This window comes from Lissotriton vulgaris, chromosome 11 (assembly GCF_964263255.1).
Source record: "Lissotriton vulgaris chromosome 11, aLisVul1.2, whole genome shotgun sequence".
In the NCBI taxonomy this organism is placed as follows: domain Eukaryota; kingdom Metazoa; phylum Chordata; class Amphibia; order Caudata; family Salamandridae; genus Lissotriton; species Lissotriton vulgaris.
Genome location: NC_141699.1, coordinates 375768809 through 375792852, shown reverse-complemented (window position 1 = coordinate 375792852; position 24044 = coordinate 375768809). Strand labels below are relative to the sequence as shown.

At 45.3% G+C, this 24044-nt stretch overlaps 1 protein-coding gene across 2 annotated transcripts in view; it reads right to left on the bottom strand.

Moving 5' to 3' along the window:
* Nucleotides 1–23790, bottom strand: part of LOC147679802 (histone H2A.V-like) — a 171541-nt gene extending 147751 nt beyond the window's left edge. Inside the window, exon 1 of one of the 2 annotated variants that reach the window (XM_086944754.1) lies at nt 23457–23790. In XM_086944754.1, the coding sequence (XP_086800880.1) occupies nt 23457–23552 (96 nt within the window). In that variant the 5' untranslated portion in view covers nt 23553–23790. The remainder of the gene's footprint in view (nt 1–23456) is intronic. The other variant, XM_086944755.1, reaches the window with a different exon arrangement.
* Between the last annotated feature and the right edge of the window lie 254 nt (nt 23791–24044).

The window sequence follows — 24044 nt, the reverse complement described above, 5'->3', positions numbered from 1 at the left end:
GGAGGTCCTCATCCTCGGACCCACCCCCTCAGCCTGGGACGACTCCTGGTGGCCGACCACACTGGGAACAGCACCGACACCCACCGACCATAAACGCAACCTAGGATTCATCCTCGACTTTTCCCTCTCCATGTCTAAGCAGGCCAACGCTGTCTCCTCCTCCTGCTACAACACCCTCCGCACACTCCGCAGGATCTACAAGTGGATCCCGACCGAAACAAGAAGAACGGTGACACAGGCGCTCATCAGCAGCAGACTGGACTATGGCAACGCACTCTACACAGGAATCCCAGCCAAACACCTACGACGACTACAACGCATCCAAAACTCCCCCGCCCGACTGATCGTCAACATCCCCCGCCGCAGCCACATCACCCCCCACCTGAGAGACCTACACTGGATCCTCATAGACAAGAGGATCACCTTTAAGCTCCTCACCCACGCACACAAAGCACTCCACAACGCCGGACCAGCCTACCTGAACAGCAGACTCAGCTTCTACACCCCCATCCGCCAGCTCCGCTCCGCCAGCCTCGCCCTCGCCGCTGTCCCCAACATCCAACGAACGACCTCCGGCGGCAGATCCTTCTCTTACCTCGCGGCCAAGACCTGGAACACCCTCCATACCCACCTACCCACCTACGGCAGACCCAAGACCTACTCGCCTTCAGAAGACTCCTCAAGACCTGGCTCTTCGTGCTGTAGCGGCACCCCCATCCCCTCAGCGCCTTGAGACCCTCACGGGTAAGTAGCGTGCTTTACAAGTACTCTGATTGATTGATTGATTTGTTCCACAGTTTTCTTAAGTTTGTAGAAGGAACCAGGAACTCCTGTTGATATTTTTGTGATGTAATGTTATAACCAGGATTGTGGTGGGAATACAAATTATGCAAATATGTTTTGACATTGATGAGATGTACCTAACTGTGATGTTAATGCAAGCAAATAAAAATTGGTTCAAAAAATAAAATTGAAGCAGACATAACTTATATTGGGCCCGATTCACAGAATGAACTTAAGACTCAATCCTAAACTTACTTCTATTTTGGTATTCACAGATTGCACTTACTACTTTTGGTATTCACAGAATGAACTTACTACTTTTGGCATTCACAGAATGCACTTACTACTTTTGGTATTCACAGAATGAACTTACTCATTTCGGTATTCACAGAAGTTAGGACTCCTAAATGCCTTCTGTGAATACCGAAAGTCCTAAAATTACGATTTTTCTCAATTTAGTAGTAGTAAAGTTAGGACTACTAACTTTAGGACTCCTAAATGCCTTCTGTGAATACCGAAAGTCTTAAAATTAGGATTTTTCTCAATTTAGTAGTAGTAAAGTTAGGACTCCTAACTTTACTACTACTAAATTGAGAAAAATCCTAATTTTAAGACTTTCGGTATTCACAGAAGGCATTTAGGAGTCCTAAAGTTAGGAGTCCTAACTTCTGTGAATACCGAAATGAGTACGTTCATTCTGTGAATACCAAAAGTAGTAAGTGCATTCTGTGAATACCAAAACAGTAGTAAGTTTAGGATTGAGTCTTAAGTTCATTCTGGGAATCGGGACCAATATCTTTAGATGTGGGTCAATACAGCTCATAGCAGCTTCCTGCTGTTAACAATAATGAATTTCGGTGTGTTGGGGTATCTTGTTGGAAGGAGTCATTGAGGTTGTGGGTCACTGTGATGCAATGACTGTCAAAGTCAGGCATGGGTGTAGCTCAAGCCAGCATGCTTGTTTGCTACCTCCTACTTGAAGATAATGCAATTCAGGAGCCTGGGGTTCTAGGCCTTTGTCGCTGATAAACACTGAGTGCTCCATCCAGGTGAAGGAGCATCCTCATGCTATGCCTCAGGTGTGACAGCTGCCATTTCAGTGTCAAAGATGTTTCCTTCACTTTTTTCAAACACTCGAAAAATGTAGCAATGGGCGAATTTAGCGAATTTGCGATCCGTGAATTTGCGGATTTGCGAATTTGCGATCTGCAAAATTCGCGAATTTGTGGATTTTTTTATTTTTGCGTGTTCGCGGGGCGCTTTGCGTGTTCGCAGGGGTTTTTTTTGTGCGAGACTGCGATGCGCCCTCTGGTTCATCACTGCCACCCTCTCGTTTTTTGTGCCCTTCTGCCCTCTGCCCCACTCGTTTTTGTGCCATTCTGCCTCCTACCCCACTCGTTGTTGTGCCCTTCTGTCCTCTGCCACACTCGTTGTTATGTCCTTCTGCCCTCTGCCCCACTCGTTGCTGTGCCCTTCTGCCCTCTGCCCCACTATGTGACCTTCTGCCCTCTGCCCCACTCCTGTTTTATTTTAGAATGGTGCCAGCAAGCAGCCAGCACCATTCTAAAATAGTTACTAAGTTAGCATCATCAGGAAGCACTAATAGATAAAATAAAGCAGGTGCTCGAGCACCTGCATTTTATCTATTAGTGCTTCCTGTTGAAGCTAACTTAGTAACTATTTTAGAATGGTGCTGGCAGCTTGCCGGCGCCGTTCTAAAATAGTTACAAGCTTGAAGCTTGAACTTTTGCCCCCCGGATCCGTTCCGCTCCCGGATTCGCGGATTTTTTGAAAATTCGCGGGAATTCGCGGATCACGAATTTGCCGAAAATCCGCGAGCGGAACGGATTTTGCGCCCATGCTTAGAAAAATGTAAAGGGAGTTTTACTCAAACCTATTTTATTTATTTATTTATTTATTTTATAAAGTTTTATATAGCGTGAACAAGATCGCAAAGGATATCAGTGCGCTTTAAAATAGGACGGAAGAAAGGACATAAATATACAATTGTCAACAAGTAGGGGTAAAAAAACCAGGATTAATTGCAGATTCCAGGAAAATTGCACCATGGAGGGTAATACAAAAAAACAGGTATAAACGGTCAATGAAGGGAGTCACAGTTTGCGGTAAAGAGGAGCAGTAACAAATGATGGTACAACGGACGAAGGAAACAGTGTCTTCGAGCAGATGAGCCTAGCCCAATTAGGGTAAGAATTTATTCATAAGGAATCTTTTGGTTTCCAATTTGAACGCCGTCGTTGAGGAGATTCTGCGTACTTCCGGTGGAAGAGAGTGCCATATCTCTGTGACAAGTTGTCTTTTTGCTGAGGATGAGTGGTTTCCAGAGGAAAGTATTGGTGCTTCTTGAGGCTCTTGCACCACAAGATAGCTCAAGTTTTTGTGCAAGGTACCTGGGAGTATGGAAGTGAAGGGCTTTGTGCGCCAGAACTGCAATCTTTAACTAAATTTTTGCTTCGTAGTGCAACCATTTAAGAGATTTTAGGACTCTGGATATATGTGCTCATTTCGTTTGGTGCCTGTAACCAGCCTAGCCGCTGTGTTCAATGATGCCCTTAGTGGAGCCAGGGTGTATTTGGGAAGGCCACAGACGGAAGCGCTGCCGTAGTCAAGCCTCGGCAAGGCAAGCGCTTGGACCACCTGCTTGAAATCATTTTGTGAAAGGAAAGGTTTGATATTTCTGAGTGTCCTCATCAAGTGCTTTGCTACCTTACACACCTTGCTGATATGGTTTTTCATATTTAGGTGCTTGTCCATGGTGACTCCGAGGGATGTGGCTGAATCTATGATGAGAGTGGTGCAGTTGAAGGCAGTGAGGTGACTCAACCACGTGTCTATCTTGGGGATGTAGTTGGGAGGGGAGATGGGCAGAAATTCTGTTTTGGAGGTGTTGAGCAGGAGATGGTTCTCAGTTAACCGGTTTTGAGTAGACGTTAGGGTAGTGTTGAGGGAGATAATGTTTCCGGGGAAGAGATTATCAAGGAGAGTTGTCTATCCCCCCCCCCCCCAGCGCCTTGAGACCCTCCGGGTAAGTAGTGCGCTATATAAATGTCTGTGATTGATTGATTGATTGATTGATTATCATCCGCATACATGTGGAAGAGAATGTTAGTGGAGTTTATTGAGTTAGCTAAAAGTTCAATGAACAGGTTGAAGAGGATAGGAGATGTGGCGGACCCTTGGGGAGCCCCCATGAGAACTGGAGAGGGCTGGGAGAGAGAGTGATTTGCCTTTACTCTTTGAGATCTGTGGTGAAGGAAGGATAAGAACCATTGTAGCACTTGACCAGAGAAGCCCATCCTATTTTTTAAAACGGCAAGGAGGTTTTCATGATTAACCGTGCAGAGGAAAAGTCGAGGAGGATCAGGAGGCAGGATTCGTTTTGGCCAAGCATTTTTAAGATGTCGTACATGACGTTAGTGAGCACCGATTCGGTTCTGTGCCCCTTTTGAAATCCGGATTGATGCTGGTCAAGGAGTTGGTAATTCTCTATGTGAGCACAAAGTTGAGATTGTATGCATTTTTCTATGAGTTTCGCTAGTGTAGGGATGTTAAAGATATGTTGGAAGTTATTGAGATCAGCTTTGTCTGAATTCGTTTTTTTTAGAATAGGGGAGACCTGGGCTGCTTTTAGGCAGTCGGGGATTGTGCCTTGTGAAAGAGAAGCGTTTACAATCCTTGTCCAGGCTAGGATGAGTACATTCTTGATTTTTTTAAGATGGCCGAGTGCATCAGGTCACTGAAGTGGTTGGATGGGTTGATATTCTAAAGGATCTTGTTGATGTCTTTTTCACTGAAAGGGGTGAAGGTGCCCCATGACACATTGTTCTTGGTGATCTGGCTGGTAGATCTGAGTTTATCTAAGAGGTCAGGAGGTGATACGACCCTGGGGAAGGTAGAAGGGCCTTCTTAGAAGCGAAGTCAATCCAGATGAGTCTAGCTTTCGCAGTGAAGAAAGCAGCAAGCTTGTCGCAAAAGGGTGGGCTGCCACCTGGGTCCAGGACGTCAGTATAAAACTGAATCCAACCGTCGCCTCAAAAGACCATGGCACAAACTTTCCACCCCTATTTTTCATGAAACCCTGGGAGTATTTCATTGGGAAGCTAATCAGGATATTGACACTACCTATACCTCCTTCATTAACTGGATCACAGGTGGACTTGACACTCTCATTCCAGCCAAACTAACCAAAGGTCGATCCACACCTTCTAATCCCTGGTATGATGACACCCTTAAAGCCATGCGCAAGGACTGCAAAAGAGCCAAGCGTCAATGGAGAAAAAACTTTGACTGTCAGGATAAAGCTAACTATCTATCCAAACTTAAAATATATCACAAATCCATCAGCACTGCCCGCGCAGCTTTCTATGCTGACAAAATCAGTTCCAACCCGAACCCATCTAAAATGATTTTCAAACTTGTCAAAGAACTTCAAAGTCCCAGGTCACCCTCTCCCAAAATTGCATCCAATGAACAATGCGAACAGCTGGCTACATACTTTGTAGAGAAAGTCCAGAACATCTACAAAACTTTTTCGCAGAACTCTCCTCACTCTGGGGAACCCAAGAACCTAACCTCCACCATCACCCCTCTTACCCAAATCCCTGCCATCACGGCTACCGACCTGATTAAACTCTGCAAGAAAGTGAAATCTGGCTCCCCTGGGGACCCTATGAGCCCTTCTCATTTTCTGGACTCGCTTGACTTCTTCCTACCCCCCATGATCGATATTCTCAATCTCTCTTTCACATCTGCCACTGTACCTATAGCCTGGAAGCAAGCTTGGGTATCACCCATAATCAAAAAACCCACCCTGGACCCTTCGAAGCCAGAAAGCTTCCGACCCATATCCCTTCTCCCCTGGATATCTAAAATAGCAGAAGCCCACATCAACGGCATTCTCTCCAAACATGTGGACCTAAATGGAATTCTGGACCCATCCCAAAACGGCTTCAGACCGGGCCACAGCACCGAATCTGCCCTATTGGCCACCACCGAATATCTCCGGACGATTCTAGACTCCGGTCAAAGTGCTGTGCTGATTCTTCTCGATCTCAGCGCAGCCTTTGATACGGTATCACACGACATCCTTCTGAAGCGCCTGGAGATGGCCGGTGTGTCTGGCCTTGCTCTAACCTGGTTCCGCTCCTTTCTTAAGGACAGATCCTTCAGGGTGTCAGCCCCCCCTTTCCTCTCAAAACCTTATCCGATAGCACAGGGAGTTCCCCAGGGCTCAGCACTGAGCCCCTCCCTTTTCAACCTATATGTTCAGCCTCTTGCGGAAGTGGGCAAAGAGTGGGGGCTCACGCTGGTATCGTACGCCGACGACACCCAGCTGGTCGTCACCCTCACTGAAAGCCCTTCCAGCGCGGCGTCCAGGTTCAGAAATGGCCTGGCAGCAGTGGCACAATGGATGACGGACAAATATCTCCAACTGACTGCCGGGAAAACCGAGGTGCTCCTTCTTGGCAGAAACACCAGCCAATGGAACGAGCACTGGTGGCCGTCATCCCTTGGTACCACCCCACTCCCTAAATCCAGCGTCAAAAATCTGGGAGTCTGGATGGATGCCAATCTCAGCTTCCAGACACACACCAAAAAGGTGGCAGCCACCTGTATAGGTCTTCGGAGGAATCTCAGGCCTATACTCGGCTTTTTCGATTCGAAGGTTCGCCAGCTGATTGTCCAGGCAACCATCTTATCACGCCTGGACTACGCGAACGTCCTCCTCCTAGGTGCAAACAAAGCAGAAACTGCTAGGTTTCAACAAATCCAAAACGCGGCGGCTAGAACGCTGGTCGGTCTTCCCCGCAGGTGCTCAGCCAGAGCCACCATCCGCAAACTCCACTGGCTGCCCGTGGAAAACAGAGTAAAATTTAAAGCTCTCATTACGATCTTTAAAATTGTCAAACAGGGAAACCCCCCTCTGCTACAAAACCTGACCTGCCCCTATGTTCCTAGCCGTGAGCGGCGCTCCTCCAACCAACTTCTTCTGAAAGTACCCCGAATTAAACTCTGTCGCACTGGAGGTCGCTCCTTCAAGGTCCTGGGACCCAAGCTGTGGAACGCTCTTCCTCTTCACATACGTTCCATAGAGTGCCTCTCGGTCTTCCGTAAGGCAATCAAGACCCTCCTATTTCCTGCCCTCTAGAGTAGCTCCCAGATCCCCCCCCCCCCTCTCCCCCTCCTGGTAGGGTGTGTGTTTGTCTATCAGCGCCGGGACGCCCCATTGCTGGGGTAGCTGTTGCGCTTTACCAAACCCAGAATAGAATAGAATAGAATACCAGTGAAGGTTGAAATCACCAAGGAAGATTTGGGACATGGTTGAATCAACATCGACAGAGATGATTTCCATTAGCTGTTCGATGAAGGGAAGATTGTATCCCGGGGGGTGGTAGACGGTGTGAAGTTTACAAACAGGTAAGTTCATACTTGAGATGCTGAGAGAGAGGTATTCACACAAGGAAGGCATAGACGGCTCCAAGTAAGAGATTGAGAGTGTGTTTCTATGAATACAGGCTAGGCCACCACCCAACTTCAGAACTCTGTCTAGCCTAATTATGTCGTGAGTGGGATGAACTAGTAGGTCTAGGATGTAAATGTAAATGTATAGGCATTTATATAGCGCACTACTTACCCGTAGGGTCCCAAGGCGCTTCGACCGCTGCGAAACCCTTCCTGGCTTCCCTGAGAGATGGTCCCTTAATGGGTATCTCCAGGGTGAGACCAGGCATCCCCGGCGGTCTGGTGGGGCCGTTAGTGAAGATGAGGCAAGCTAATGCCCAGAGTTGCCGAGTGTGATCACTGATCAGAGTGGGCACCGAGGCGAGAGAATTATCGAGTCCGCTGACCTTGGTCCAGAAACCTGCCGCGCCGGGAATCGAACCCTGGTCCCGGGCCGTCCTCTGCTCTCGGGTCTGCCGCCTCTAACCAGTGAGCCACACTACTTCAGGATCGGAGTGGAAGAGAGATTTAAAAAAGTTTTAGTGAGGATGATAATGTCTACGTCATTGTGTTGGATGAGGTGGAAGATGTCGGAGGCATGTTTATTGGCTGATCGGCAATTAAGTAATACACATTTGAGTCGTAATGGATTGGGGGAAGAAGTCTGGGTGAACATCACACGAGTGAGGTTGTCATTATTGCTGCCTCTAAGATTGCGAGGAGGTTTTCTGTACGGGTTTGAGTGGATGGATTGTATCTGTCTCGGCTGGATCATGTTGGGGTTGGACCAGGTAGAATAAGAGTTGTGAAGGTCATGGAGATCCGTGGACGCCAGGTAGGTCTCGCGCCTTCTGGAACGGGAGTGAGCATCAGGTAGGGGAATGGATTTCAGGATGGAAGGGGCTAAAGGCTGACCCTTGCAATCACTAGTGGAAGTTCTTGGAACATTCGCATAAGTGAGGAGAGAGCTGATTAAGGAGAAAATATCATTATAGAGGGATTTCAGGTCATGTAGTTCAGAAGTAAGGAAGTCCAACTGGAAAGATATATCATCCAGGCGCGTAGCCAAGTCTGAATGTTAGGTGAGGGGTGGAGGGACTGTCGGGAAAGCAAGAGGGGAAGGGGGGTCTTGTTGTAAGCCCATGGGGTCCGCGTTGGAGGTGACTAGTTCCTGGGGAGGAACTTGGTCATTAGGGACTAGAGGAGTTCTGTGTCCTTTTAATGGTGAGGATGGAGCATATGCAAAGGGGGTGTGATCAATGAACTGAGGGTTAGGTAAATTCAAAGCTGGAATGAGTGGGATTGATGGATCAAGAACAGTAGTGGGCATTTGCCCAGATTCCAAATTGGTATGAGTCGTAGGGAAAAGGCTGAGGGACGAGGGATCCGTCATTGGAGGAAGAGCCGGTAAGTCACACGGGGGTCTCTGCAGTCGAGGATCGGGTAGGATCGGATTGGCAAGCCGTGCGCCGAATGAAAAGTCTCTCGCCATCTGAGATGAGGGTCTAGTTGGTTGGGGCACGTCAATAGGGGACAGAGTCACTCTGTGAAGATCTAGTAGCACATGGTGGAATAGATGGGGTAGGGCCTTCCTAGTTGGGGCACGACAACAGGGGACCGCACCACAACAGGGGGGACAGAGCCACTCTGTGATGATCCAGTGGCGAAGAGTGGTTTAGATGGAGTGAAGGCCTGCCCCAACAAGAAGGAGGCGGACTCGACGGGCCCTGAGAGGTGGTGGAGTGAGTGTGGGTGTCATTGGGTTTCGCCGAAACCGCATTTTTCATTTTTGAGTAACAGGAACATAATGGTTATCTTAACTAGACTGACATTGGACGTTTGGATTAAGATGATACCATGAGGGTGATGGTGGCATTGGCGTTGAGTGTGGACGAGGGTGCTGTAGTAAGCTTGAGACCATGGGGTGTTTTTCTGGCACCCGTGATTCAGAGCATGGAATAGAAGACTTTTTGCCAGCATGCTCTTTTCCTGGTGTAGAAAATAAGGTCATTAACTCTGGTGCCTTTGTTAGTACAGAAGTAGACGTCAGAGATTAATGTTTCAGGTCAGATCTGGCCCTGAGTAGGTGATGCTTGTGTTTCTTGGTAGCGTTTTTCGATAAGTTGGGTGGGTAGTTGATGATGAAACCATTGGATCCTGAGGGATCGGGGCTTAGCTTCATTGTGATAGTGTGTCTACTATCCGATGAAAATATCTTATCAGTGGAGGGAGGATGGCATTAACATAAGAATTCCTGGAACCAGTATGTGGAATAATGTCTTCCTGAACCAGGGGTGAGGGATAATGCCAAAATGCCCCTTCCCAGATGGCCCACAAATGCAGGGGAAGTGACAGTCCATTTCTCTTTCTATGCCCTTCCCAATGCGTGAAGAAATAATGACAACAAGGACACTCCCAAATGGCCACCAAAAAGCAGGGGTAGCCAGTCCTTTTCTCTATAGCCTGTCCAGGTGAGAGAAGTAATGTTCACATGCTAATTCCAAGATGGCCACCACAAGGAGAAAGTGGAAACCAGCCGACTCCAAGATGGTGCCGAGAAACATAACACAAGACCAGTTCTGTAGGGCTGGTTCTAATGACCCAAACCCAATACTCTCTGCACAGGTTATCTATAATCAGCCACTCTCTCGCATTCAAAAACCTTTTCAGGCCCTATGGACACACCCAGAATTAAGGGGCAAATTTGCCCAGCAGTCATGCTTCCAAGCCTTCTCCTACCCTGCACAGAATGTTATGTTATTTCATTTTGCAATGCGCACAGATACTCAGGAGTGTCCCGGCACGGAGCCATACGAGGGGTTGAAAAGAGTAACTAGATAAAGAGATGTGTTTTGAAAAGCTTTTTAAGTGGATTGGTGTGGCTCACTGGTTAGAGGCGGCAGACCCGGAAGCAGAGAACGTCCCGGGACTAGGGTTCAATTCCCGACGCGGCATGGTCGTGGACCAGGGTCAGCGGACTCGATAATTCTCGCCTCGGTGCCTACTATAACCAGGGATCACACTCGGCAACTCTGGGCATTAGCTTGCCTCATCTCTACAACAGCCCCCCACATTCGCCGGGGATGCCTGGTTTCACCTTGGAGATACCCAGTAGGGACCATCTCAGAGGGATAGCCAGGACGGTTTCCCCAGCGGTCTACAGCGCCACGATGCCTCAGGGCAGCAGTGCGCTTTACAAGACACATATATTTATTTATTTATTTTATTTAAAAGGCAGTGGATCCTTAGTGTTCCAAAGGGCAAAGGGAAGGGCGTTCCATGCCACGTCAGCTTTCCAGGCTAGAGAGCTGCCCCACAGCCTCTAGCATTTGAAGCGGGGAACCAGAGCCAAAAGTTGAGGCAAAGAGTCCCATTGTCTCAGAGGGGTATAAAAAGAGAAGCGTTTTTGCAGGTAGGAAGGGCCTTGGCCGTAGAGAGCACAATGGGCAATGACTAGTGATTTAAACTTAACTCTTACAGCCACGGGCAGCCAATGCAATGAGCGCAAGTAGCGGCTCACAAAACTTCTGGAAGATATATTAAGGAGAAGCCTCCCTGCCGCGTTCTGGACCACCTGGAGCTTCCTCAATAAGTAGCCAGGGATACCCACATAAAGAGCATTGGCGTAATCCAGCCAAGATAGAACAAGGTTGCGGATTACTGTCTCCTTCCCAGCCCTAGGCAAAAGGGAAAGGAACTTCCTTAGGGTTTTAAGAAGGTTAAAGCAGGTACCAGTAAGCTTTTTGACCTGAGTGGAAAAGGAAAGGTTCTCTTCAAACCACACCCCCAAATTCTTAACGGGCTTTCCAACTGAGGTAGGCAGGGGAGACGCTGGAGGCCAGAGAGTGTCCCTAAACTTAGGTGGAAATTTCCTGAAGAGAAGAATTTTGGATTTCTCTTGGTTGCATTTGAGCTGCGCGAAAGCAAGCCATTTGAAAATGGAGGACAAACAAAGCTTTCCCAAGTGAAAAGGAGCTGCGTATCATCAGCGTAGGTGATAGTCTTTGCTCCCAGTTCTTCTGCCAGGTAAACTAGTGGTGTAACGTAAACATTAAAAAGGAGGGGGCTAGGAGAGGACCCCTGGGGGACTCCTGTGGTCACTTTCTGGGGAGTGGAAGAGGACGGTGGAAGCCAGACCTGTTGGACTCGTCCATCCAGGAAGGACCTGAGCCAGCCCCACGCAGTGCTAGAGAGCCCAATCTCAGTAAGTCGCGGAAGAAGCCGTGAATGCGGGACCATGTCAAACGCCGCTGACAGGTCGAGCAAAATTAATTCCGCTCTACCGCCGGCATCCAAACACTCTCGGATGGCTTCCAAGACCTTTACCAGGGCTGATTTCGTACTGTGGGAGGCCCCAAACCCTGACTGAGCCGGGTGCAGGAGGCCCGCGCTTTCAACAAACTCAGTGAGTTGTTTAGTCACTACCTTCTCAGCTAAACTGGGCCAGAGGGAGATGGGGAGGTAATTCCTTGGGCTAAGAGGATCTAAAGAAGGCTTTTTTTGGAGGGGAAGAATCTTGGCCTGCTTCCATACCTCTGAAATGCAAGCATTCTGCAGGGACAAATTAATGATGAGGTTTACTTCGGCGTTGATAGTCTCAGCCGCAGCAGCCAACAATCTGGCTGAGCAAGGTTCGAAGGAGAGCCTGACTTCAGGCCCTTTAGGATTTTAAGAGAGTCAGACCGGTCCACTGGACTAAAAGCCTGGAGGGAGTGGGTAGGGTTAGCCTATGATAACAACGCCAAAGCCCCAACAGTGCTGTCACAAGAGGAAAAAGACGCCAGATGGTACAGATCTTATCCATAAAAAGCAGGAAAGATTCTCATTGGATGGCGATGTATATGATTGGGCGGTAGGAGACGTGAAGCTCTGGACAATTGCAAAGATTTCCTTGCCATTATTATTAGTCTAGTCAATACGTGTTGAATAGAAGCACCTTTTGGCCTGGATTACGGCTTCATAATAGGTTTTATGTTTAAGCCTAAATTGCAGTTTAGCCGCTACCTCGGACCTGGGTATCTGGGTTCAAGTCTCGGTAACGACACCAAACATTCTGTGATTCTGGGCAAATCACTTAATCTCCCCGTGCCTAACAAAAATGAATGTGTCTCCTCATGTAATGTAACTGGTGCTATGTAAAGCGCTCTGATACCGGATTCGGTTCGGGTCAAGTTTGCGCTATATAAAACTCTGCAAAAAAAAAAAAGTCACTGTGGCGCCACCGCCACTCAAGTACTCTACATTCATGTTTGAGCGCTTTAAGTTCTGGAGTGAACCAGGGTTTCGAAGGAGACTCCCTAGAAAACCTGGGAGGAAATGACGGAGCTAATGTATCCACTGCGTTGGTCACCCAGTCTGTGAATACAGCAAGGCCGCCCTCAAGATCATCCAGGGGGCAGGGCCTAGAGGCAGCCAGGGCGTGATTGAACGCAAGCGGCTCAATTTTGCTAAATGCTGATTTACAGTGGCTAGGAGCAGGGGGTCAGCATTTTTGATAGTCCATGAAAAATAGTTTAGAAAGCGGTCCGACCAGGGGACTGGGCACGGATCTTCTACCGCGATGGGAAAATTGGTGCATATAGGATCCAGAATGTGGATTATAGTTCCAAACAACGGCGGACACGGTTACCGCACTATCCTGAGATGTTCCCTTATTAAGTATAGCACACAGTCAATCTGATTTGAGTGTGCACAAAACTGCTCCAGCACTTACCGTTTTTGAGTGCCAACTGCTGTGCAGATAAATGAAGAAGTCAAATTGGAACGGTGCACCACTCGGTATTGAAACCAGTAGTATTCAAGTAATCAATGAGTCTTGTGGTGTTAAAGTCTTGAATAATCCTTTATTTCCAAAATTGCCAGCCAACGCGTTTCGTTCATGGGAATGAACTTCTTGAGGACATAGGTCCAAGTTCCCTGGTGAGGCAACGGAGGTATGGGGTTGGTAGTCCTGGCTGCACTGGCCTCCTTGGTAAGGGCCGCTGTGCGCCGTATCTGACAAGTAGGCCGTATGAAGAGCTGTCAGCTTCTATGATAAGAACAATAGGATCCAAAAGGTGTCCTGCTACGTGGGTTGAACTACTAATCCACTGGGAGAGTTGGGCAAGGTGCAGAACATCCGAAAAGTCAGATGATTCCCTGGCCTCTGCATGGTCAAGATGAATATTAAGGTCACTTAAAACCATGTAGTGGGAGAATCGGAGAGCCTGAGGAATAACAGAGTCACCAAAAGACTGAAGAAAGGACCCAGCAGGGCCAGGAGGCCTATAAATCAAGGAGCCTCCCAAATGGGCCGAAAAGCGGATGCTGAAGTCAAGTGCTTTGCAGTCCCCACTACGAAAGTCCCATTTATTTTTGTAGATAATAGCCACTCTGCCCCCTCTTCCATCTGGGTGGTCCGCGCTTGGGCGTGGCCTGGGTGACAATGGAATTGGACGTGGTATCAAGCCATGTCTCTGTAATGAACAGAAGGTCCACAGATCTGTCAACAAGGAGGTTGAAGACGTCCAAGTAGTGCTTCCTAATGGAGCGAGCGTTAATTAAGGCGGCCAGAAAGTGAGAGGCCCTTATAGGTTTCTTAGGTGAGGGGCTAGTAGGATCAGAATTACACAGCCCTACGACCAGCTTTGGACCTGAATGGACAAGGCTCCACTGATTCATTTGTTTATTATTTATTTATGGTGCTTTATAGCACAAACCTAATATAGGAGCATGGGAGTGCTTCACATGAAATTAAATACTGCAAAATATATCCTAGAGGGAATGATAGGAATGGGGATTATGTAATACAGTCATTGAACAATGTTGTTGAGAAAGTTCACAGAACCTCAGCGAAGCGGCAAAAGGAACCCTACATGTAGGCGATAATGTTATGTTATGTTATGTTATGTTAAAAACATTTATACCGCGCATGGTCACCAAAATGGTTTCATGGCACTCAAAGACAACAGCGGGTAAGCAGTGCAGCAGAATAACTCAATAGGCTAACTGGAAGAAGTGGGTTTTAAGAAGTTTGCGAAAGTGGACATAGCTGGGGCAGAGTCTGAGAGAAATGGGGAGGGAATTCCACAGAGTGGGGGCCAGTAAAGAAAAACACGAGCCACCATGCTTTTTACGTTTGTACCTTGGCACCATCAAAAGGTTGTGGGAGATGGACCGAAGGTCTCTCGAGGGTGTGTAACGCTGAAGGCTGGAGGTGATGAAGGCTGGAGCCTGATCGTCAAGAGCCTTAAAAACAATACAGCCAAGTTTGAACATACAGCGGTAGGCCACAGTAAGCCAATGCAGTCTCCTCAGCAGGGGCGAGACGTGTTGATGTTTGGGCTGACGAAAGACCAGTCTGGCCGCCTGGTTTTGCACCAACTGCAGCCGGTGTAGATGGAGAGCCGGTATTCCAACATAGAGGGAGTTGGCGTAGTCAATACGGGAGGTGACGAGAGCCATGATGACAAGGGTGAGCGTCTCAGTGGTGAGGAACCTTTGGATTTTGCATATGTTGCGCAGATGGAAGAAGCAGGATGATGTAACTGCATTAATTTGAGGCCTCATAGATAGGTCACTACTTATAATGACGTCCAGGCTCTTTACTGAATTGACAGGGCAGGGCGAGGTCTCGAGAGTGGGAGGCCAGAAGCTGGAATTCCAAGGGTTGGCTGGCCCACCCATCAGCACCAGCTCCGTCTTGTTAGGGTTAAGCTTCAGCTGACTGTAGTGCATCCACTCAGAGGTAGCAAGCATGGTGGATTGAAAGTTAGTGCAGGAAGAGGGGGAGGAAAGGGAAAGAGCAGAACTAGACACTAGGTGCAATTTGAATAGACAAATTGAATTTTTCTGTTTGACAACAACTTCTACTGATACACAGTTCCACAGCCTGTGTGCCATCATTAAAACCCTTGTAAAGAACCCTTTAAGGGCCCGCCCAATGTACAGAGGTCCGATCAGAAAAACACCGCCATGTACCTAGGCGTCCAAATAGATGGTAAAAAACTAATAAATGGAAACCCTTGAATGGATCATATCTGTTGAGAGCTGTTCAGAACTGTTCCTCCCTTGGTGTCATTGCGATAAGAGATATTGAGCAAATGCCTTTTTGGAAAATAGGAAAAGGCAGAGAGCACACAAAAGTTGGATTTTATTACCGACTGGTAGCTAATTTAATACAGAATGAGGAGTCAGAATTTAATGATATCGGCCTACAGCCTCTTTTAAATGAGGGGATTGAGAAACTGATGGTAAACACATTATTTTTAAATAATAATGTTGGCCTGAGCGAAAAATAAATTAGCTTATTTAGAAAGGAGGATTAATGCCCCAGAAGCAGTCTGTGGGGTATATACTCGAGGAAGTTTAGAGGTCACAGTAGAAGTAGAATAACAGATAATTCAGAGAAGATTCCACCATCTAGTAACTGCTTTACATGTTTAAGTTCTTTCCAACAGAATGATTCATTTTGGCTGGTTTAAATGGACTAGGCAGTAGGGTCACCAGGCAACCTGGGTGTTTTCTCCAGGAATGTGCATGGTGAAAATCAATTATGTAGATCCGTTGAGCTCAATAAGTTATGGAGTGAAAATGAAATTATTTGTCTCCAGGAGACATGGTTAGCTTGTGAAAACCTAAGTCAAATCGGTTTTATGCAATTGAGGAAAGATGCAATTGAATTGGAAGCTAGGCGTCTATCTGGGGGTATCGTAACCTTAATTTCTAGAAATGTGCTAAAGATGGCGAGTTAACCCTGGCCATAGTGGGCGTAGCGGGGCTATGCGGATGTCCACTGAGTTGCAAACAAACTCTGTGGAACTTGCGAGAATTGAGCATGCACGGGGGGGAAGAGTAGGAGGGCAGCCCGGGGATGCCACTGTACAGGTAAGTGGTCTTAATTTACTTTTAAGTAATGCAGAAGTACTTGTTTAATATAGGAGGGTGGAGGCAGGGGCTGGCCAACACCGCTCCACTGCAGAGTGTGTGGAGATTTGCCTTCTCCGCGAAACGCATAGGAGGCAAATCTCTTTACACTTCGCGGGCGGAGTGGAGCTATCCACCCGGGCTTAGTTAATGCAGACCAGTAATGACCCCTTTGAGGGAGGAAGATTTAGATGATGTGTTAAAATGGTCTAAACATACCATTCTGGAGGTGGTGGATTGCCTGACTTCAATGACTGAGACTTGTAATGCTTCCACCTTAAGATGGGCGCCCCATTTCGTAAAAAAACAACTATGGTCAGTGACAAACTTTGAAAAAGAGTCTGCAGAAATTGACCCACAAAAAGGTTTCCCAAATGGTGCTGAGGAGAGGTAAATTTTTTACAAGGCTGCGATGCAGTACACAGCTCTGATAAAGGTAGGAAATAGTTACTGTAAAGCAAACTGGAAAGACATGTTAGGAGTACTGTTGTAATCTAGTGGCCAGGCCTATTATGGTATGTTGTGACATGCAATGTTCTTTATTTCTTTTGTTCTGTTGTATCTGTGATAACTGGGAGAGCCTGACGTTTGAGTGCCAGCAGTTGGCTCTGAGCTGGCGCAGAGCGGTCACGCTTGACCTTTAAGCTAAACAAAGCTACTTCCTAAAACCATACCATGTTTACTGATTCCCTACAGATTAATTTTAGCGACAAGTATGAAAAACATCTGGAAATTAGTACAGATGGATAGTAAAAAGGAAATTAGGTGTACGGTACCTGAGAAAGTGTGGAAAACATACATAAGCAATATTTATAAGGCAACTGAGTCCCCAGAAAGAAGTGCTTGGGTTTACCCAGAGAAGAGCTTGCTAAGTTATCTAAGTGAAAACTTGCTGAAAAAGATAATACCTTCCCTCAATTTGATGAGGGTTGCAGGCCCAGATAAACTACCTGTAGTAATTTCAAAATCAAATTCCTTCTGGAGGGCACAATTCTTTTCAAATGTGTTTATTTCTGTAACCAAAACTGGATTTTTTCCAGCTAGTTGGAAAGGTGCTGTAATCAAACCAACCCTCAGGAAAAATTATCTTTCTCATCCTAGTAATTTCCATCGGCTTAGCTTGAAAAATGTGGCGGGCAAGCTTTACTCCAAAGCAATCTTGTTGTAAATGAAGGATTGGATAGAGAGCAATGGTTTGGTCCTAATTGATTGAGTCTTTAAACAGGATCATTCCATGATCGATCACTGCTTCAGTTTGTGAGCAATGGGACAAATTCACAACATATCCTGAGCTAGAGCACAAAGAATAAATACAGTCATGTAAAGTTCTTTGTTTCTTCTTTTATTCACAAGTGTGTAATCTTCCAAGACACAGTCTAGCTGCCAACACGTGTTTCGTCTGTTGTGGTTCTCGCCACAGACTTCTTCAAGGCTAGAATATCACAAGGTATACAATCACCTACTTATAGCAAGAATAGTCTAAGAATACAGCCGTATTTACAGCAAGTAGAAAGTTAAGCTTGAGAAAAAGAAAACTAATTCTATACAAAAAATGAACTTTAAAATTACTTTACATGACTGTATTTATTTTTTGTGCTCTAGCTCAGGATATGTTGTGAATTTGTTGTATAAACGGTATTGGTTCTCAATACGGATTTTTGATTGATGGTGGATGGCCATCTCCTTATCCTTAGAGCTTGCCTGATTGTATACATAGGGAATTCTTTCTCACCACCCAGCGCAGACTATCACCCAACCATCTGACCCCCTTTTTTTCTTTGTGAGCAATGGGGCAGAAGGCTATAGAAACTAAAGGTAATCTATTGTGTTGCTTTATAGATTAACACTCAGCATTTGACCTCACTAATCGTACAATTTTGTGGTTCAAGTTGAAGAATATGGGTATGCCCAATTGTCTTCTGTTTATTCTAGAAGGGCGTTACCTGGTAGGATTGGGCTGTGATGGAACTGGACATGAAAGATTCAGTATCAAGAATTGAATTGGAGAATGGCCTTAGACAAGGGTGCGTGTTGGCTCCAACATTATTCCCTTTATTCATTACTGACCTGTCAAAGGCCATGATGGAAGTCAAAGCCTTCCCACCCAAAATGTGAGGAAGACATGTATTGCGTCTCCTACTTGCAGATGATTTGGCAATTGTGGATCTGACAGAGATAGGGCTTGAAAGAAAACTTGAGGTCTTCTGTAAGTATTGTGTGGCAAATGATTTAACCATCAATATGGAAAAAACTAAAATTGTTAAATTTGGGAGAAAGTCTATGCCATTTACATGGGTACTGGGGAACAAGTATGCAGAGGTGGCCACCTCGTATCAGAATTTGGGGATGATATTTAATGAAAAACTAAATTGGAATTTACACCTGGAAGCTATGGAATCCCGGGCTTTATCAACGGTGAGGAGGGTAACTAAATTAAAAAAAGAACTTGTTGGTCCTTCCATGCCGCCAGTATTCACAGCCTATCGGGCTATGGTGCCCCCACAGTGTTTTTAAGGGTCAGAACTCTTATGCCAAGGCCAAATTTAAATTGGGATAAGAGAAAAGGCAAATGTTTCAAATAAATACTTGGATTACCCAATGGTGTAATGGCTCAGGCTACAAGAGTAGAATCTTGCATGCAGTCCTGGAATTTCTTGACATGGATATCGAGTTTGTGTTTTTGGTGTAAACTCCATTGTGCGGTTCATCAAAAAATCTCAACCTTTTTCAAATGGAATTCTCCAATAGTGGACTGATATGGGGTGAAAGAGTAAGACCCGAACAACGGATATAAGTTTGAATATGGTAAATTATATTGTGGCGGAGCCTCAGCTGCTTTTGAAAAAACTATTGAAATGAAATGCAAGGGAATCAAGGCTCAGGGAATCTAGGTTATTTGGCCACAAAGCGACCTACTTGTCATTTATTGGAGTCATGGCAGGCAAACTCACCGTACCCTTACCAGTCAAAGTTAACTAACCCACCGATGCATATGCTGTTACAGAAATTACGTTTGGATTTTAAGGTTTATTGGATGCTGAATGTCTTACTTGTAGTTTACGCAGTAGAAATTTTAATGGGCATTTACTGTTCTGTTCAATTGTTGACATTTTTTACAAGCCGGGAGCTAAATTTTAAAAACATTTTTTATAAAGTGTAAGATACAGCTTAGAAGATAAGCGATTCACCTTCTGTTTAACATGGACTTTTTTGATGTAATGTGCGCTGGGAAGGGGTTTTAACTGAAGTTTTGGCTAATTGTATTATTATTTTAGACTGCTTTAATGTGAATTTAATATATTTACTCAGTTTTTACTGACTATGGTCTAAATAAACTGCTATTTTATCAATACAACTACTACTTTGTGCCTGAGAAGAGAAGGACTGATTGATTGACTTGGATTATGTTTTCTTTTCAGAAATTCCAAGAGAAGGGTAGTTTTATTGCTGGTGTCTCTTTTACCTTAAGTTGAGGTAGCTGTAGCTTGTCTTGAGATGGCTGAGGAGTAGAAGAAGGAAAGCTGTGCGGATGATGCAGGTCATTTTGGAGTGAATTCTGGTCTCTTGCAACGGCTTACGGAGGTCCTTCATTATAGGCACAATGTAAGCCTGACACCTCTGACAAGGCGAGCAACTGTTTGCAGATAGCCTTGCAGGCCATAATCAATTTACGTAAACCAGACAGCATTACCAGCATCAAAATGAGACAGCACCAGTGGTTAAACAAAGGTTCTAACATTTGCAGGAGGGGTGAATGGTTTTAGCGCCCATGGTGAAAGATGGAAGGAAGTGGGCTAATTAGTTTTCATGATATGTATATTCATAGTTTTTGGTTCATGGTGTAACCTAGAGATTTGCATTACGGAACCAGTACAGTGAGGTATTTAGATCTGAGTGTTCCTATACATTTTTCCACATGAGAGAGGAAGTCAGTGGATTGAAGGAGGAGGAGGAATTCTGTTTTTATTGGATTTAGTATCACACCGAATGAAGACATACAATTTATCCAGTTTTCCAGGAAGATTTATAGGTGCAGAGAACATGAACGTTTGAGATTCTGAGATACAAATGAAAATCATCTGCATACTGCTGCAAAGCACTCCTTTTGTCTGGCAGCATTGTTCCTAGCGGTTGCTTGTATAGGTTGAAGGCTGTGGTGAGAAAATAAAGAACTGAGGTACACCACAGGTTATTATTTTGAGGGCAGAATTGAAATAGCGCTTACAAGCTAGGATCTAGATGAAAGAAAGGAAGAAAACCATTTCGGCATAGACACTCAGTCACTATTACGGTGCAAGGATCTTGAGTAGGGTTTCATGGCTAACAGTGCCGTATGCTGCTGTATGGTAAAGTAGTATTAGGAAGAAGATATCACCCGCATCCAAAATCTTTAAGACATCATTAAGTATTACAATGTGTCCTGGGTCTGTGTTGAATTTAGTACCCTTGCTCCTTAAAATAACTCAATGTATTCTTAGACCCAAAGGTGGCCACTTCTTTTTAGTACAGAACACCAGTCTTTTGGATTGCTAGGATTGATATTTAGGCCACAGTCAAAATAATACTCCAAGGAGTAATGCTGGTAGTCAAGAGATGCAAGGTCAAATATGCATGTGGAGGAGTTCACAAAATTGGCTTGCACACCTCTAGAATCAAGTCCCGAGTTCAAATGAGCAAGAGATACAGCCCTTCCAATGTTCCTCTGACAGGCAGCAGCCAGTATTCTTGCAGCAGGTATGAAGGCTTGCCTCTTTTTCTGGTACTTTTGCTGGGTTTGAACTGCAAGTGCGGCACGTGTGGACTTTTTAAATCCACAAAAATTATTTGCTGTGCACTGCGGAACTTTTTTTGCAGGTAAATAAAGTATATCGTGCTCATAGGATTACTCCCCGCTCAGGAGTATAATGTGAAACTACTAGTGATTGCACCAACACTAGGATGTGTGGGTGTCACCTACGGCACTGATTCAGGTTCTGGAAAACATCCAGCCAATGTCTTGTCAATAAAGATTTTTTTTATCAAATACATTTTTTTTAGAAAAGTTTCTTGAGTATATTCAAAGTATTTTATTCATACTTCTACAGAGTTCTGTTGTATGTTGAATTTCTCATGAACATTCAATTCTTCAATTAATAATTCACAACAATCCTTCCATTACAAAAATCCTTCCAATGCATTTCGGCGCATTGCCTTCTTCAGGGAAGTCTGTAATATAAAATGAATGTCTATAACTCCTCTAGTTCACACACATGTTATAGTTATTTACAAGAATGTATAGTGATTATCTAACTCATAAGGTATTATAAGCTAGCAATTTGAGACTGAAAAATCCGTAATAGATTCAATAAATCAGTAAAATACAGTGGTCAACAAATGAAAAAAGATATGAAAGGTCAACATCCTGCCTAAACTCAATGTAATGTCATCTAAATAAAACCAAACACAAACGGTGTATATAACAAAAACATACGAACACATTTCGTTTCATAGTCGGCTACGTGTTCTGTGATATTGATGCTCTTATATAAATAGTACCTTCGGAGCAATTTAACTGAACGTGCGGTGGCTCAACATTATCGCTGCCCCTATTGCTCGCATTTCTTACCGTGTGTGATTCAGCGTTATCTCCTAAACCAAAGCTGCCGCCATCATCGCTCGCACGGAGATTCCGGCGTGTGACATGCAAGGTAAACAAAAATAAAAAAAACTTTATTGACAAGACATTGGCTGGATGTTTTCCAGAACCTGAATCAGTGCCGTAGGTGACTTTTTAAATGCAACATAACATATCATTAGTACGTGACCCTAATCCAACACAGAGCCTTTTGTAAACCAAAATGCAACATGGCTGGTGATGACAGGCTTGTGGGAAAGGAGCCCCTCACGTTCCCTCTATTTTTACACACCACTCACAGTTTCAGCTCAAACCACGTCGAAGGCGTTTCTACACCTTCGGCCGACAATATCCCTGGAGGCCCAAAGTGCAACTGATATGACCTTCACTTGAAAATATTCTGTGGCAAACATAGTGACACATAGCTCTTGCCAGCCCCACCCATCTTTCTTAGGTAGTGTGTTCAAGCGCCTTCCAACCTCAATTCTGGCACATGTGTTAGACAGGTTCATTAAGATGTCTTTAGTCCTCCAACAACCCAAAGGGTAAATATCAATTTCACTTATACTGGCTCAGGCACAGAGGGGCAGATTTACAAGCCCCTTGCGCCACTTTTGCGTCACTTTTCCCATGAAAGTGACTGGAAATTGGCGCAAGAGGCTTGTAAATAAGTCCCAGAGTATGTATTGTCATATAAGTATAAAAGCACAAGTAGGTAAAACCAATCGGATTTTAGATTTGATTTTTTTTCGGGTTGAATTACATATGTGCTGTTATTTTGTGTTGATCAATCACAAATGTCAAGCTATAAATAACGGTGCCTGAGAGGCAGTGTGTCCTATTCACTGTCCAGTAACATTCCTGTCTTCATCCCTCTCATTACCCATGTCCCGTCCAATCCGGTTTGTGCTCCGTGGGGTTGGCCTCCTATAGGGTGCCCGGTCCAGCCACGTCCCCACTCCCTTCGGGATGGGGCGAACCAAGGGGTATAGCGTAATCAGGAAGGATCCCCCGCCACCACCAATAAGCGCTCGCCTCACCTACAGACTGCCACGCGCGTTCCAATCTGACAGCAGTAATTTCAACTCTTGTGCTCTGCTCTTTATGCAAAAATTTTGATGTTTGAGTGTTTTTTTATTTTCTCACCCATTCCTTTGCGCTCAGCACGCGCTTAATGCGAAGGTGTCTGTCACTCAGGCTTGGCTCTAGAGGGTGGGCCAAGCCCAACCAACCCATTCAGAACTGAAAAGCAAACGTTTTTCACCTTAATGTTTCGCAAGGGTGTTCAACCCAATGGGTTCGCTCTTATTTTTTTTTAAACAAATAACACTATTGATTTAGGGGGCTGCCACTTTCCAGCACACCGCAGCGCCTACCCTGTCCCTCAGGTTACGTTGTCCTCATTTTGTTGAACCCCATATCCACAGTTCGATTATGTAATGCACCATGTTTAAGAATGGCTAATGAGGGTCCTATCATAAGGTCTAATTAGCATTGTGTTGTAATCTTGTATGTCAGCTATGGATTGTGGAGCACTGTGCCTAGTGCGTTCTACATTCCTTGATAGCTGATAGTTCTACTCTCTGACAGTTGCTTGCTGACCAGCCAGAGGGAGAGCCACGCATTTCCACTCGGATGATTCATCTTTAATAAACCTCACAGTTTGCACCTCTAAAGAGTCTTCATTACTTACCACATTTTGGCGACGTCTTGGCTGTTCGGTTTCTGAGGTGGAATTGTCTGGAACCCAGCGCGAATACGAAGATTGGTTCAGCGTTGTTCTGAACATGTATCAGTGCAGATACTAGAAGGAGCTTCACTAATTTTGGACAATTGTACTGTGAGTACTTTCGTTTTTTTGGCAAAAATCGGCAATTTCCAAGTGTTCGGAGGATTTGGCCGTTGAAGTAGAGCGCGAGGTGGAAGCAGCCTGAGTTGATTGCAGTGACGTGAGAAGGTCTTGAGCTGATACGTCATTCCGTTATTTACGCTTGACTTTCTCTAGAAACAACAAGTAAACCGCGCTCGACGCGCTAACACAACAAGGCCAATTTCCAATCGAAAACACGCACGCACGACGTAGCGGTCATTTTGCCAACAAAGTGAGCTCCGGTGAAGGAATATATCGATCAGGATCGAGATCGAGATTTACTTGAAGTACTTTGCACGTTAAGTGAATTTTTAAAAGGTATTAATTCAAACAACTATATTATTTAACTGCACTGTATACATATTTTGAGAACTTCAGTGGATTTGTAATCCTTCTTGTCAATTTCTATTT